General features: G+C 44.1%; 1 protein-coding gene across 1 annotated transcript in view; it reads right to left on the reverse strand.

Annotated features, from left to right (window-relative positions):
• LOC129830828 (cyclin-dependent kinase 6-like) overlaps positions 1-15956 on the reverse strand; it is a 74545-nt gene that overhangs the window by 11007 nt on the left and 47582 nt on the right. The window contains exon 5 of the mRNA XM_055893590.1: positions 15350-15459. Coding sequence (XP_055749565.1) covers positions 15350-15459 — 110 coding nt within the window. The remainder of the gene's footprint in view (positions 1-15349; positions 15460-15956) is intronic.

A 15956-nucleotide genomic window follows, 5' to 3' on the forward strand; every position in this document is an offset into this window, starting at 1 on the left:
CTGTATGTCTTCAGCCCTGGCCCTTACAGTAAACAGCAATGAGCATTATGTGACACAGGGCTTGAGGCCTCCCCCTCAATTGAGGGCCTCCCCCTCAATTCAATTCAAAGGGCTTTATTGGCATGATAAACATATGTTTACATTGCCAAAGCAAGTGAAATAAACAATAAACAAAAGGGAAATAAACAATGGAAATCAACAGTAAACATTACACTCAAAAGTTTTTAAATAATATAGACATTTCAAATGTAATATTATTGGCTATGTACAGTGTTGTAACAATGTGCAAATAGTTGATGTATGAAAGGGAAAATAAATGAATAGATTAATATAGGTTGTATTTACAATGCTGTCTGTGCTCTGCTAGTTGGCCTTTTCTCATGGCAATGCTGTCTGTGCTCTGCTAGTTGGCCTTTTCTCATGGCAATGCTGTCTGTGCTCTGCTAGTTGGCCTTTTCTCATGGCAATGCTGTCTGTGCTCTGCTAGTTGGCCTTTTCTCATGGCAATGCTGTCTGTGCTCTGCTAGTTGGCCTTTTCTCATGGCAATGCGCCACAAATCTTGCTGCAGTGATTGCACAGATATGGAGTTTATCAATGTTTGATTTGATTTCAAAATCTTTGTGATCTGTGGGAAATTTGCTCAGTTTCCAACTCATTTTGTGGGCAGTGGTCTCTCGAGAGCCAGGTCTGCCTATGGCGGCCTCTCTCAATAGCAAGGCTATGCTCACTGAGTCTGTACAGTCAAGGATTTTCTTAATTTGGGGTCAGTCACTGTTCTTTCCAGTATGTCAAACAGTTATCTTTTTGTTTTCTCATATGTTGGTTGGGTCTAATTGTGTTGCTATCCTGGGGCTCTGTGGGATCTGTTTGTGTTTATGAACAGAGTCCCAGATCCAGCTAGCCGAGGGGACTCTTCTCTAGTTTAATCTTTCTGTAGGTGAGGGCTTTGTGGTAGAATGTGTGGGCATCGCTTCCTTTTAGGTAGTTGTAGAATTTAACTACTCTTTTCTGGGTTTTGTTAACTAGTGGGTACATTCCTAATTATACTCTGCATGCATTGTTAGGGGTTTTGCATTGTTCACAAATATATTTTTGGTGAATGGACCCCAGACCTCACAACCATAGAGGGCAATGGGTTCTATAACTGATTTAAGTATTTTTAGCCAGATCCTAATTAGGATGTTGAGTGCAATGTTTCTTTTGATGGCATAGAAGGCCCTTCTTGCCTTGTCTCTTAGATCGTTCACAGCCTTGTGGCTGTTACCTGTGGTGTTGAGGTTTAGGCCGAGGTAGGTATTCTTTGTGTTCTCTAGGGCCACAGTTTCTAGATACAATTTGTATTTTGTTCTTGGCTACTGGACCTTTTTTGGAACACCCTTATTTGTTGTGTCTTACTGAGATTCACTGTCAGGGCCCAGGTCTGACAGAATCTGTGCAGAATGTCTAGGTGCTGCTGTAGGCCCTCCTTGGTTGGGGACCGAAGCACCAGGTAATCTGCAAACAGTAGACATTTGACTTTGGATTCTAGTAGGGTGAGGCCTGGTGCTGCAGACTGTTCTAGTGCCCTCACCAATTCATTGATATAAATGTTGAAGTGGATGGGGCACAAGCTCCATCCCTGTCTCACCTCACTGCCCTGAGGAAAGAAAGATGTGTGTTTATTGCCAATTTTATCTGCACATTTGTTGTTTGGGTACATTGATTTCTTTCTTTCTCTCTCTCTTGCTCTCTCTGACTCATTCAGAGGCTGTTCCCAGGTGCCCTTTAATCTGTAACAGGTGGCCTTTTAAAAAGTCACCGTAATCATCTGTAGGTCAGAGAGAAGAAAGTGAACGAGGGGTGCTGTACAGAGACATCAAAGGTCCTGCCTTCTACCTCCAGGTGCTGTACAGAGACATCAAAGGTCCTGCCTTCTACCTCCAGGTGCTGTACAGAGACATCAAAGGTCCTGCCTTCTACCTCCAGGTGCTGTACAGAGACATCAAAGGTCCTGCCTTCTACCTCCAGGTGCTGTACAGAGACATCAAAGGTCCTGCCTTCTACCTCCAGGTGCTGTACAGAGACATCAAAGGTCCTGCCTTCTACCTCCAGGTGCTGTACAGAGACATCAAAGGTCCTGCCTTCTACCTCCAGGTGCTGTACAGAGACATCAAAGGTCCTGCCTTCTACCTCCAGGTGCTGTACAGAGACATCAAAGGTCCTGCCTTCTACCTCCAGGCAGAGTTGGCCAGGAGCCAGGTCCTGAACACACAAGCTTTTATAGCTCATTGTGTCCAAGGGAGACTCACAAGACCCCACCTAGGCTGTCTTACCCGCACACACTAACGCATACACAAACACATGCACACACACACATGCACCTAGCCTCTGTCCTCTCCTTACAGCTGAATGCTAACAGACCAGACAATCCAGAGTTCCCCTCTTCTCTGTGCTAACAAGGCTAGGGATCAGATGTCTAATCTGACTATGGGATCAGAATGTGTGATCTGACTATGGGATCAGAATGTGTGATCTGACTATGGGATCAGAATGTGTGATCTGACTATGGGATCAGATGTCCGATCTGAATATGGGATCTGACTATGGGATCAGAATGTGTGATCTGACTATGTGATCAGAATGTGTGGTCTGACTATGTGATCAGAATGTGTGGTCTGACTATGGGATCAGAATGTGTGATCTGACTATGGGATCAGAATGTGTGATCTGACTATGGGATCAGAATGTGTGATCTGACTATGTGATCAGAATGTGTGATCTGACTATGTGATCAGAATGTGTGGTCTGACTATGTGATCAGAATGTGTGGTCTGACTATGGGATCAGAATGTGTGATCTGACTATGGGATCAGAATGTGTGATCTGACTATGGGATCAGAATGTGTGATCTGACTATGGGATCAGAATGTGTGATCTGACTATGGGATCAGAATGTGTGATCTGACTATGGGATCAGAATGTGTGATCTGACTATGGGATCAGAATGTGTGATCTGACTATGGGATCTGACTATGGGATCTGACTATGTGATCTGAATGTGTGATCTGACTATGGGATCTGACTATGGGATCTGACTATGGGATCAGAATGTGTGATCTGACTATGGGATCTGACTATGGGATCAGAATGTGTGATCTGACTATGGGATCTGACTATGGGATCTGACTATGTGATCTGAATGTGTGATCTGACTATGTGATCAGAATGTGTGATCTGACTATGGGATCTGACTATGGGATCTGACTATGTGATTTGAATGTGTGATCTGACTATGTGATCAGAATGTGTGGTCTGACTATGGGATCTGACTATGGGATCTGACTATGTGATCAGAATGTGTGATCTGACTATGGGATCAGAATGTGTGATCTGACTATGGGATCAGAATGTGTGATCTGACTATGTGATCAGAATGTGTGATATGACAATGGGATCAGAATGTGTGATCTGACTATGGGATCTGACTATGGGATCAGAATGTGTGATATGACAATGGGATCAGAATGTGTGATCTGACTATGTGATCAGAATGTGTGATATGACAATGGGATCAGAATGTGTGATCTGACTATGGAATCTGACTATGGGATCAGAATGTGTGGTCTGACTATGGGATCAGAATGTGTGATCTGACTATGTGATCAGAATGTGTGATATGACTATGGGATCAGAATGTGTGATCTGACTATGGGATCTGAATGTGAATGGATCATCTTGATGTGAATAGGAGAGCCGATTGTATAAAAATGTCAGGTACAGACAAGCCTTTTACGGAAAGGTTGTGAATAGTTGTATAAAAGTTGTTTACCAGTTGTATACAAGTTGTGATGATGACCAATATGCCTCGAAGACTTTTAACTTTGCATGAAGCGTTATCAATATGTTGTATCGATGTAAAATACATAACCATCTAGAAAATAAAGGAGGAAAAACATCTAAATAATGTTGAAAAAAGGTTCTCCAGGGCAGGGTTGTTAGTACCCCAGCGTGAGTGTCATTGCTGGGATGGTGAGGAGAATGGTGTGAGCCATAGGTGTGTTAGTATAGTGAGATGTGGACATCATTAGGTGTGTTAGTATAGTGAGATGTGGACATCATTAGGTGTGTTAGTATAGTGAGATGTGGACATCATTAGGTGTGTTAGTATAGTGAGATGTGGACATCATTAGGTGTGTTAGTATAGTGAGATGTGGACATCATTAGGTGTGTTAGTATAGTGAGATGTGGACATCCATAGGTGTGTTAGTATAGTGAGATGTGGACATCATTAGGTGTGTTAGTATAGTGAGATGTGGACATCATTAGGTGTGTTAGTATAGTGAGATGTGGACATCCATAGGTGTGTTGGTATAGTGAGATGTGGACATCATTAGGTGTGTTAGTATAGTGAGATGTGGACATCATTAGGTGTGTTAGTATAGTGAGATGTGGACATCATTAGGTGTGTTAGTATAGTGAGATGTGGACATCATTAGGTGTGTTAGTATAGTGAGATGTGGACATCATTAGGTGTGTTAGTATAGTGAGATGTGGACATCCATAGTTCTTTAAAGGCGTCCGCATGCTTCCCATCCGAAACAGTTCGGAGCAGTTTGTGCATATATTATAATTTAAAAAAAACAACTTTTGTGACGTTTTTGTTCGTTTTGGTCTTTCGGCAAGGTTTTTTTTCGGCAGTTCTTGCACAACATTTTTTATTGAGGCACGCTGGTGTTGGTAGCCGAAGTCTACACCCCTTCGTCTGTGATTGGTCAACAGTATGGATTCTTCAAGCAAGTGTTTATTGTCATTCAACGAGTGGTGAATCGTTTTCATGCAAATTTTTTCACCTGTGAAATACTGCCCCAAACATCTTAGTTAGATGTAAAATTGTGCAACTAAGATCTCCTCTACAAAAAAACATGTAAAAATGAATGACATATAATCAAATGAGTGACCCCATCATCTGATGGGGCCACAGTGTCTCCTGACCCCTCCTGTCTCAGCCTCCAGTATTTATGCTGCAGTAGTTTATGTGTCGGGGGGCTAGGGTCAGTTGGTTATATCTGGAGTATTTATCCTGTCTTATCCAGTGTCCTGTGTGAATTTAAGTATGCTCTCTCTAATTCTCTCTTTCTTTCTCTCTCTCGGAGGACCTGAGCCCTAGGACCATGCCTCAGGACTACCTGGCATGATGATTCCTTGCTGTCTCCAGTCCACCTGGCCATGCTGCTGTTCCAGTTTCAACTGTTCTGCCTGCGGCTATGGAACCCTGACCTGTTCACCGGACGTGCTACCTGTCCAGGACCTGTTTCAACTCTCTAGAGACCGCAGGAGCGGTACAGATACTCTTAATGATCGGCTATGAAAACCCAACTGACATTTACTCCTGAGGTGCTGACTTGTTGCACCCTCGACAACTACTGTGATTATTATTATTTGACCGTGCTGGTCATTTATGAACATTTGAACATCTTGGCCATGTTCTGTTATAATCTCCACCCGGCACAGCCAGAAGAGGACTGGCCACCCCTCATAGCCTGGTTCCTCTCTAGGTTTCTTCCTAGGTTTTGGCCTTTCTAGGGAGTTTTTCCTAGCCATCGTGCTTCTACACCTGCATTGCTTGCTGTTTGGGGTTTTAAGCTGGGTTTCTGTACAGTACTTTGAGATATCATCTGATGTAAGAAGGGCTCTATAAATAAATTTGATTTGATATTTCTTGAGTTATCTTAGATTAATTCTGATTATTTTGAGGAAGTGTATACTGGCTGCAGCATCTCTAGATAATCCCGTGTAGATAATCCCTCAGTTGTTAGAGCATGGTGCTTGCAATGTCAGGGTTGTGGGTTTGATTCCCACGGGGGACCAGAATTAACATGTAAGGTGCTCTGGATAAGACCGTCTACTAAAATGGAAATGGAAGACGGACCAACAGTACTATTGCTGCTTTTTACTCCTTTTTCAGGCGAAGGTCTTTAAAGGGAGTATGCAGCACACTCATTCTGTTCACCTGCCGCTTTCAGCTAGGCACCAGCCAAACCAAAGCATGTGGAAGGCTTTAGAGTAGCATTGTTTTGTTAGAGTAGCATTGTGAGAACATCCACAGTTGTGTTAGAGTAGCATTGTGAGAACATCCACAGTTGTGTTAGAGTAGCATTGTGAGAACATCCACAGTTGTGTTGGAGTAGCATTGTGAGAACATCCACAGTTGTGTTAGAGTAGCATTGTGAGAACATCCACAGTTGTGTTAGAGTAGCATTGTGAGAACATCCACAGTTGTGTTAGAGTAGCATTGTGAGAACATCCACAGTTGTGTTAGAGTAGAATTGCGAGAACATCCACAGTTGTGTTAGAGTAGCATTGTGAGAACATTCATTGATGTGTTAGTAAGGGTACTGTGAGGAAAGGTCTGTGTCCCAAATGGCACCCTATTCCCTATACAGTGCACTACCTTTGACTAGGACCCATAGGCCTCTGGTCAAAAGTAGTTCTCTACAGAATATAGGAAACAGAGTGCCATTTGGGCCACACACAAGGTTAAGCCATGGGTGGGTGTAGTTCAAATGAAATAAACCCTAAAACCTTACCAGAATTTCCTGGTGAAGGTTAAACTTACAATAGTACATTCAAATAAACATTTTTTTTTCCCCAGGTCATAAAATGGATCATGTTTTTTCATGGTGCCTTCATAACCCCCCTGACCACAACCCTGGGCTTCAAACAACACACACACACACACACACACACACACACACACACACACACACACACACACACACACACACACACACACACACACACACACACACACACACACACACACACACACACACACACGCGCGGCTGTTAGAGCAACACTTATAACATTCATACGTACATAGAGGATCCCTCTTACCATTACAATGAAACAATGCATAAGAAGAGACAGAGAGACAGAGACAGAGAGACATAGAACGACAGAGATAGAGACAGAGAGAGACAGAGAGACAGAGAGAGACACAGAGAGAGAGAGACAGAGAGACAGAGAGAAAGAGAGAGAGAGATTAAGGGCGCTGTATAGCCATGGTCACATTCTCCTGGCTAATGCCAGGGAAAGACCACAGGGATCTCAAGTGGTCATCAATCTATGGTCCATCTATGATCAATCTATGGTCAGATACACTGTAAGTGATGAAGTCAGAGAGTCCCATTGAAATGAACTGCTATGGATATGATTACAACTATAGGCTTGGTGTGGACAACCAAAACTTTCCCTGAGTACCCCTTCAATGACCATGACAATTCCCTACTTCATTAAACATTGGTCATTAAACATTGGTCAAATGGCACCCTATTCACTATATAGTGAACTACTTTTGACCAGAACCCTATTTTGGGACACAACCACAGGGTTTGCAATGTCACCCAGGGTGCTCTTGGAGAGAGAGACAGGATATCTTAATCGCAAGACAGAGATCTGTCCTCTCTCCGCCATCCCAGCTGTCCATCCGTCCGTCCTCAGCCTGTGACATCACATCAGTGTTATGTGAAAACCCAGCCCACCACATCCTCTCCAGGACAATGGGGAATAATCAGCCATGATCTGTGTCATTGGGCTACAGCAGGGAAATCAACACACAATATGTGTACTGTACACACATACTGTACAAAACACACAAACACACACGCCACATGCATAAGTGCACACACACACACACACACACACACACACACACACACACACACACACACACACACACACACACACACACACACACACACACACACACACACACACACACACACACACACACACACATATACATTTCTATCCACGCACACATCCCTCACATACTCACTCATACACACACACACACTCACTCACGCACGCACACACACACCTTGATCTCCTAAGACTCCTTCCTGTGTCCGTCCTCACTGAGAGGGGGAGACGTGTGTCTCGCTGTACAGACGGACAGAAATGAATGACAGATCCCTCCCCGTTGGCACCGCTCCCTACCATAACAGTGACTATGTCTCAAATGTTATCCTATTTCCTATTTAGTGTATTACTTTACATGACCACATAGGGCTCTGGTCAAGAGTAGTGCACTATATATTGAATAGTGTGCCATTTTGGAATTGGGACACAGCCAGTGTCATTTGGGAGCTAGGGACAGCTGTTACACCAGTGACCTACCCTGCTCATGTTCATTCACAAGCACAAAACACTAACATATACACAAACTCTATAGTAGAGAAATATTCATTTATCATCGCATGTATTTTTCTGATGTGAGGGAGGATTGATTAACAGCTTGGATTCCAGTAGAGGAAGTATGTTACACCACAAACTGACACATTTCTATATCAAGAAACTGGATCCTCCGTTGCTTGCAACCACAGCGCACTGTGGTGGAATTTCATTAATGGTTTGATAACCAAGCTGACAAAAAATATACCACCAGTCGCAATCATCTTGCCAGGTGCCAGAAAAGGACATTATATATGTGTGAGGAATAATAGTCGAATAATTCCATGAAAAACATACAGCAGTTCGATTTGTCATGTAACATTCCTTTACACTTCTTCAAACTTGATATATGATGCCTTACCATCACATTGTGTCTTGTATGTACGTAAAATGCAATCAAGAAAAGGAACTTCAGGAGATTATTATTTTTGTGTACCTAAAAAATAATAATTATGAAACCACTGCACTACCGATGAAGGATCTTAATTTGATTACTCTTTTGTTTATGAGAATTTTCCTGCACAGAAGGAAATGCAAACTTGTAATGAATTCAACTTTTTTTAAAGGCTTCTAAAGTTTGTAATTACCACCCTAACTTCAAATGTATCAACCCCTACAAAAAACATCCATTCATTATGATCAACATAATAATTAACATTTCTTGTTGATGAAGGATTATTTTCCTGCTGTAGCAAACTAGCTCAAATTACGATCCTGCAAGTGTAGGTCTTCAGATCAACGTTGTAAACAGTTCCCATGTGTTTCTGTACCAGTGGTCAGATGTGTGGCTTCCCAATGACAATATGTGTGGGTAACCAATGGCATCTTATTCTTTATATAATGCACTACTTCGAGCTGAGCCATATGAGCCCTAGTCAAAAGTAGTGCACTATGTAGGGATAAGGGTGCTATTTGGGATGCATTAGGCATGACAGCGCAGGCAGTCTTGGTGTGAACAAGGCACTGGCTATGTTGTAATGGGAAAAAGAACTAGGCAGACACATTGTCTCTGATGACTTCTGAGATATGTCTCTTCATTTAGCTTCATACACAAGGCATTGAATGAACCGCCACTAATCAATGTTACACGGGTTGTTGTGTGCTGTTGGCTAAATGATGACATGACCTTTCTTAATGAGATCTATACAAACACCGGGTTGACCGTTAGGGAGAGTAGTGTGTTCTGTAAATGGTGAATGACCTCAAACACAGCAGCTATGTGTGTGAGGGGAGTGTGACAGTTGGACTCTGTTTTAAAAGTGGTATGAGGAGGACAGCGTGACAGCTGGACTGTTTTAAAAGTTGTATGAGGAGGACAGTGTGACAGCTGGACTCTGTTTTAAAAGTGGTATGAGGAGGACAGTGTGACAGCTGGACTCTGTTTTAAAAGTGGTATGAGGAGGACAGTGTGACAGCTGGACTCTGTTTTAAAAGTGGTATGAGGAGGACAGTGTGACAGCTGGACTCTGTTTTAAAAGTGGTATGAGGAGGACAGCGTGACAGCTAGACTCTGTTTTAAAAGTGGTATGAGGAGGACAGTGTGACAGCTGGACTCTGTTTTAAAAGTGGTATGAGGAGGACAGTGTGACAGCTGGACTCTGTTTTAAAAGTGGTATGAGGAGGACAGTGTGACAGCTGGACTCTGTTTTAAAAGTGGTATGAGGAGGACAGTGTGACAGCTGGACTGTTTTAAAAGTGGTATGAGGAGGACAGCGTGACAGCTGGACTCTGTTTTAAAAGTGGTATGAGGAGGACAGTGTGACAGCTGGACTCTGTTTTAAAAGTGGTATGAGGAGGACAGTGTGACAGCTGGACTCTGTTTTAAAAGTGGTATGAGGAGGACAGTGTGACAGCTGGACTCTGTTTTAAAAGTGGTATGAGGAGGACAGCGTGACAGCTAGACTCTGTTTTAAAAGTGGTATGAGGAGGACAGTGTGACAGCTGGACTGTTTTAAAAGTGGTATGAGGAGGACAGTGTGACAGCTGGACTCTGTTTTAAAAGTGGTATGAGGAGGACAGTGTGACAGCTGGACTCTGTTTTAAAAGTGGTATGAGGAGGACAGCGTGACAGCTGGACTGTTTTAAAAGTGGTATGAGAAGGACAGTGTGACAGCTGGACTGTTTTAAAAGTGGTATGAGGAGGACAGGGTGACAGCTGGACTCTGTTTAAAAAGTGGTATGAGGAGGACAGTGGACAGCTGGACTGTTTTAAAAGTGGTATGAGGAGGACAGCGTGACAGCTGGACTCTGTTTTAAAAGTGGTATGAGAAGGACAGTGTGACAGCTGGACTGTTTTAAAAGTGGTATGAGGAGGACAGTGTGACAGCTGGACTCTGTTTTAAAAGTGGTATGAGGAGGACAGCGTGACAGCTGGACTCTGTTTTAAAAGTTGTATGAGGAGGACAGCGTGACAGCTGGACTCTGTTTTAAAAGTGGTATGAGGAGGACAGTGTGACAGCTGGACTCTGTTTTAAAAGTGGTATGAGGAGGACAGCGTGACAGCTGGACTGTTTTAAAAGTGGTATGAGGAGGACAGTGTGACAGCTGGACTGTTTTAAAAGTGGTATGAGGAGGACAGTGTGACAGCTGGACTCTGTTTTAAAAGTGGTATGAGGAGGACAGCGTGACAGCTGGACTGTTTTAAAAGTGGTATGAGGAGGACAGTGTGACAGCTGGACTGTTTTAAAAGTGGTATGAGGAGGACAGTGTGACAGCTGGACTGTTTTAAAAGTGGTATGAGGAGGACAGCGTGACAGCTGGACTCTGTTTTAAAAGTGGTATGAGGAGGACAGTGTGACAGCTGGACTCTGTTTTAAAAGTGGTATGAGGAGGACAGCGTGACAGCTGGACTCTGTTTTAAAAGTGGTATGAGGAGGACAGCGTGACAGCTGGACTCTGTTTTAAAAGTGGTATGAGGAGGACAGTGTGACAGCTGGACTCTGTTTTAAAAGTGGTATGAGGAGGACAGTGTGACAGCTGGACTCTGTTTTAAAAGTGGTATGAGGAGGACAGTGTGACAGCTGGACTCTGTTTTAAAAGTGGTATGAGGAGGACAGTGTGACAGCTGGACTCTGTTTTAAAAGTGGTATAAGGAGGACAGTGTGACAGTTGGACTCTGTTTTAAAAGTGGTATGAGGAGGACAGCGTGACAGCTGGACTGTTTTAAAAGTGGTATGAGGAGGACAGTGTGACAGCTGGACTCTGTTTTAAAAGTGGTATGAGGAGGACAGTGTGACAGTTGGACTCTGTTTTAAAAGTGGTATGAGGAGGACAGCGTGACAGCTGGACTGTTTTAAAAGTGGTATGAGGAGGACAGTGTGACAGCTGGACTGTTTTAAAAGTGGTATGAGGAGGACAGTGTGACAGCTGGACTGTTTTAAAAGTGGTATGAGGAGGACAGTGTGACAGCTGGACTCTGTTTTAAAAGTGGTATGAGGAGGACAGTGTGACAGCTGGACTCTGTTTTAAAAGTGGTATGAGGAGGACAGTGTGACAGCTGGACTGTTTTAAAAGTGGTATGAGGAGGACAGTGTGACAGCTGGACTCTGTTTTAAAAGTGGTATGAGGAGGACAGCATGACAGCTGGACTCTGTTTTAAAAGTGGTATGAGGAGGACAGTGTGACAGCTGGACTCTGTTTTAAAAGTGGTATGAGGAGGACAGTGTGACAGCTGGACTCTGTTTTAAAAGTGGTATGAGGAGGACAGTGTGACAGCTGGACTCTGTTTTAAAAGTGGTATGAGGAGGACAGTGTGACAGCTGGACTCTGTTTTAAAAGTGGTATGAGGAGGACAGTGTGACAGCTGGACTGTTTTAAAAGTGGTATGAGGAGGACAGCGTGACAGCTGGACTGTTTTAAAAGTGGTATGAGGAGGACAGTGTGACAGCTGGACTGTTTTAAAAGTGGTATGAGGAGGACAGTGTGACAGCTGGACTCTGTTTTAAAAGTGGTATGAGGAGGACAGTGTGACAGCTGGACTGTTTTAAAAGTGGTATGAGGAGGACAGTGTGACAGCTGGACTGTTTTAAAAGTGGTATGAGGAGGACAGTGTGACAGCTGGACTCTGTTTTAGAAGTGGTATGAGGAGGACAGTGTGACAGCTGGACTCTGTTTTAAAAGTGGTATGAGGAGGACAGCGTGACAGCTGGACTGTTTTAGAAGTGGTATGAGGAGGACAGTGTGACAGCTGGACTCTGTTTTAAAAGTGGTATGAGGAGGACAGTGTGACAGCTGGACTCTGTTTTAAAAGTGGTATGAGGAGGACAGCGTGACAGCTGGACTGTTTTAGAAGTGGTATGAGGAGGACAGTGTGACAGCTGGACTCTGTTTTAAAAGTGGTATGAGGAGGACAGTGTGACAGCTGGACTCTGTTTTAAAAGTGGTATGAGGAGGACAGTGTGACAGCTGGACTGTTTTAAAAGTGGTATGAGGAGGACAGTGTGACAGCTGGACTCTGTTTTAAAAGTGGTATGAGGAGGACAGCATGACAGCTGGACTCTGTTTTAAAAGTGGTATGAGGAGGACAGTGTGACAGCTGGACTCTGTTTTAAAAGTGGTATGAGGAGGACAGCGTGACAGCTAGACTCTGTTTTAAAAGTGGTATGAGGAGGACAGTGTGACAGCTGGACTCTGTTTTAAAAGTGGTATGAGGAGGACAGAGTGACAGCTGGACTGTTTTAAAAGTAGTATGAGGAGGACAGTGTGACAGCTGGACTCTGTTTTAAAAATGGTATGAGGAGGACAGTGTGACAGCTGGACTCTGTTTTAAAAGTGGTATGAGGAGGACAGTGTGACAGCTGGACTCTGTTTTAAAAGTGGTATGAGGAGGACAGTGTGACAGCTGGACTGTTTTAAAAGTGGTATGAGGAGGACAGTGTGACAGCTGGACTCTGTTTTAAAAGTGGTATGAGGAGGACAGTGTGACAGTTGGACTCTGTTTTAAAAGTGGTATGAGGAGGACAGTGTGACAGCTGGACTCTGTTTTAAAAGTGGTATGAGGAGGACAGTGTGACAGCTGGACTCTGTTTTAAAAGTGGTATGAGGAGGACAGTGTGACAGCTGGACTCTGTTTTAAAAGTGGTATGAGGAGGACAGCGGGACAGCTGGACTCTGTTTTAAAAGTGGTATGAGGAGGACAGTGTGACAGCTGGACTCTGTTTTAAAAGTGGTATGAGGAGGACAGTGTGACAGCTGGACTGTTTTAAAAGTGGTATGAGGAGGACAGCGTGACAGCTGGACTCTGTTTTAAAAGTGGTATGGGGAGGACAGTGTGACAGCTGGACTCTGTTTTAAAAGTGGTATGAGGAGGACAGCATGACAGCTGGACTCTGTTTTAAAAGTGGTATGAGGAGGACAGTGTGACAGCTGGACTCTGTTTTAAAAGTGGTATGAGGAGGACAGCGTGACAGCTAGACTCTGTTTTAAAAGTGGTATGAGGAGGACAGTGTGACAGCTGGACTCTGTTTTAAAAGTGGTATGAGGAGGACAGAGTGACAGCTGGACTGTTTTAAAAGTAGTATGAGGAGGACAGTGTGACAGCTGGACTCTGTTTTAAAAGTGGTATGAGGAGGACAGTGTGACAGCTGGACTCTGTTTTAAAAGTGGTATGAGGAGGACAGTGTGACAGCTGGACTGTTTTAAAAGTGGTATGAGGAGGACAGTGTGACAGCTGGACTCTGTTTTAAAAGTGGTATGAGGAGGACAGTGTGACAGTTGGACTCTGTTTTAAAAGTGGTATGAGGAGGACAGTGTGACAGCTGGACTCTGTTTTAAAAGTGGTATGAGGAGGACAGTGTGACAGCTGGACTCTGTTTTAAAAGTGGTATGAGGAGGACAGTGTGACAGCTGGACTCTGTTTTAAAAGTGGTATGAGGAGGACAGCGGGACAGCTGGACTCTGTTTTAAAAGTGGTATGAGGAGGACAGTGTGACAGTTGGACTCTGTTTTAAAAGTGGTATGAGGAGGACAGTGTGACAGCTGGACTCTGTTTTAAAAGTGGTATGAGGAGGACAGTGTGACAGCTGGACTCTGTTTTAAAAGTGGTATGAGGAGGACAGTGTGACAGCTGGACTCTGTTTTAAAAGTGGTATGAGCAGGACAGCGTGACAGCTGGACTGTTTTAAAAGTGGTATGAGGAGGACAGCGTGACAGCTGGACTCTGTTTTAAAAGTGGTATGAGGAGGACAGTGTGACAGCTGGACTCTGTTTTAAAAGTGGTATGAGGAGGACAGTGTGACAGCTGGACTCTGTTTTAAAAGTGGTATGAGGAGGACAGTGTGACAGCTGGACTCTGTTTTAAAAGTGGTATGAGGAGGACAGTGTGACAGCTGGACTGTTTTAAAAGTGGTATGAGGAGGACAGTGTGACAGCTGGACTCTGTTTTAAAAGTGGTATGAGGAGGACAGCGTGACAGCTGGACTCTGTTTTAAAAGTGGTATGAGGAGGACAGTGTGACAGCTGGACTCTGTTTTAAAAGTGGTATGAGGAGGACAGTGTGACAGCTGGACTCTGTTTTAAAAGTGGTATGAGGAGGACAGTGTGACAGCTGGACTCTGTTTTAAAAGTGGTATGAGGAGGACAGTGTGACAGCTGGACTCTGTTTTAAAAGTGGTATGAGGAGGACAGTGTGACAGCTGGACTCTGTTTTAAAAGTGGTATGAGGAGGACAGCGTGACAGCTGGACTGTTTTAGAAGTGGTATGAGGAGGACAGTGTGACAGCTGGACTCTGTTTTAAAAGTGGTATGAGGAGGACAGTGTGACAGCTGGACTCTGTTTTAAAAGTGGTATGAGGAGGACAGTGTGACAGCTGGACTCTGTTTTAAAAGTGGTATGAGGAGGACAGTGTGACAGCTGGACTCTGTTTTAAAAGTGGTATGAGGAGGACAGTGTGACAGCTGGACGCTGTTTTAAAAGTGGTATGAGGAGGACAGCGTGACAGCTGGACTGTTTTAGAAGTGGTATGAGGAGGACAGTGTGACAGCTGGACTCTGTTTTAAAAGTGGTATGAGGAGGACAGTTGGACTGCTGTTCTGATGTGTCACACAGTGGTATAACGATAGTGTCAGCTAGTTATCTGGTGTCAATATGCAGTGTCTCCCAGTGTGTGTGTGTGCGTGCGTGTACCAGGACCACTCACCTTCTCCTGAACATTTCAGCGAAGATACAGCCCACACTCCACAGGTCAACTGGGGTGGCATAGCTGGACTGGAGCAACACCTCTGGGGCTCTGTACCACAACGTCACCACCTACACACACACACAATCAACACACTGAGTATACCAAACATTATGAACACCTTCCTGATAATGAGTTGGAGAGGAAGAGAGGAGAGGAGTTGAGGAGTAAAGGAGGAGAGAAAGAGAGGAAGAGAGGAGTAAAGGAGGAGAGAAAGAGAGGAAGAGAGGAGTAAAGGAGGAGAGAAAGAGAGGAAGAGGAGTAAAGGAGGAGAGAAAGAAAGGAGTTGAGGAGTAAAGGAGGAGAGACAAAGAGGAGGAGAGGAGTAAAGGAAGAGAGAAGGAGGAGGAGAGGAGTAAAGGAGGAGAGAAAGAGAGGAGGAGAGGAGTAAAGGAGGAGAGAAAGAGGAGGAGAGGAGTAAAGGAGGAGAGAAAGAGAGGAGTTGAGGAGTAAAGGAGGAGAGACAAAGAGGAGAAGAGGAGTAAAGAAAGAGAGGAGTTGAGGATTAAAGGAGGAGAGAAAGAGAAGAGTTGAGGAGTAGAGGAGCAAAGGAGGAGAGAAAGAAAGG

This window comes from Salvelinus fontinalis, chromosome 32 (genome assembly GCF_029448725.1).
Source record: "Salvelinus fontinalis isolate EN_2023a chromosome 32, ASM2944872v1, whole genome shotgun sequence".
NCBI lineage: Eukaryota > Metazoa > Chordata > Actinopteri > Salmoniformes > Salmonidae > Salvelinus > Salvelinus fontinalis.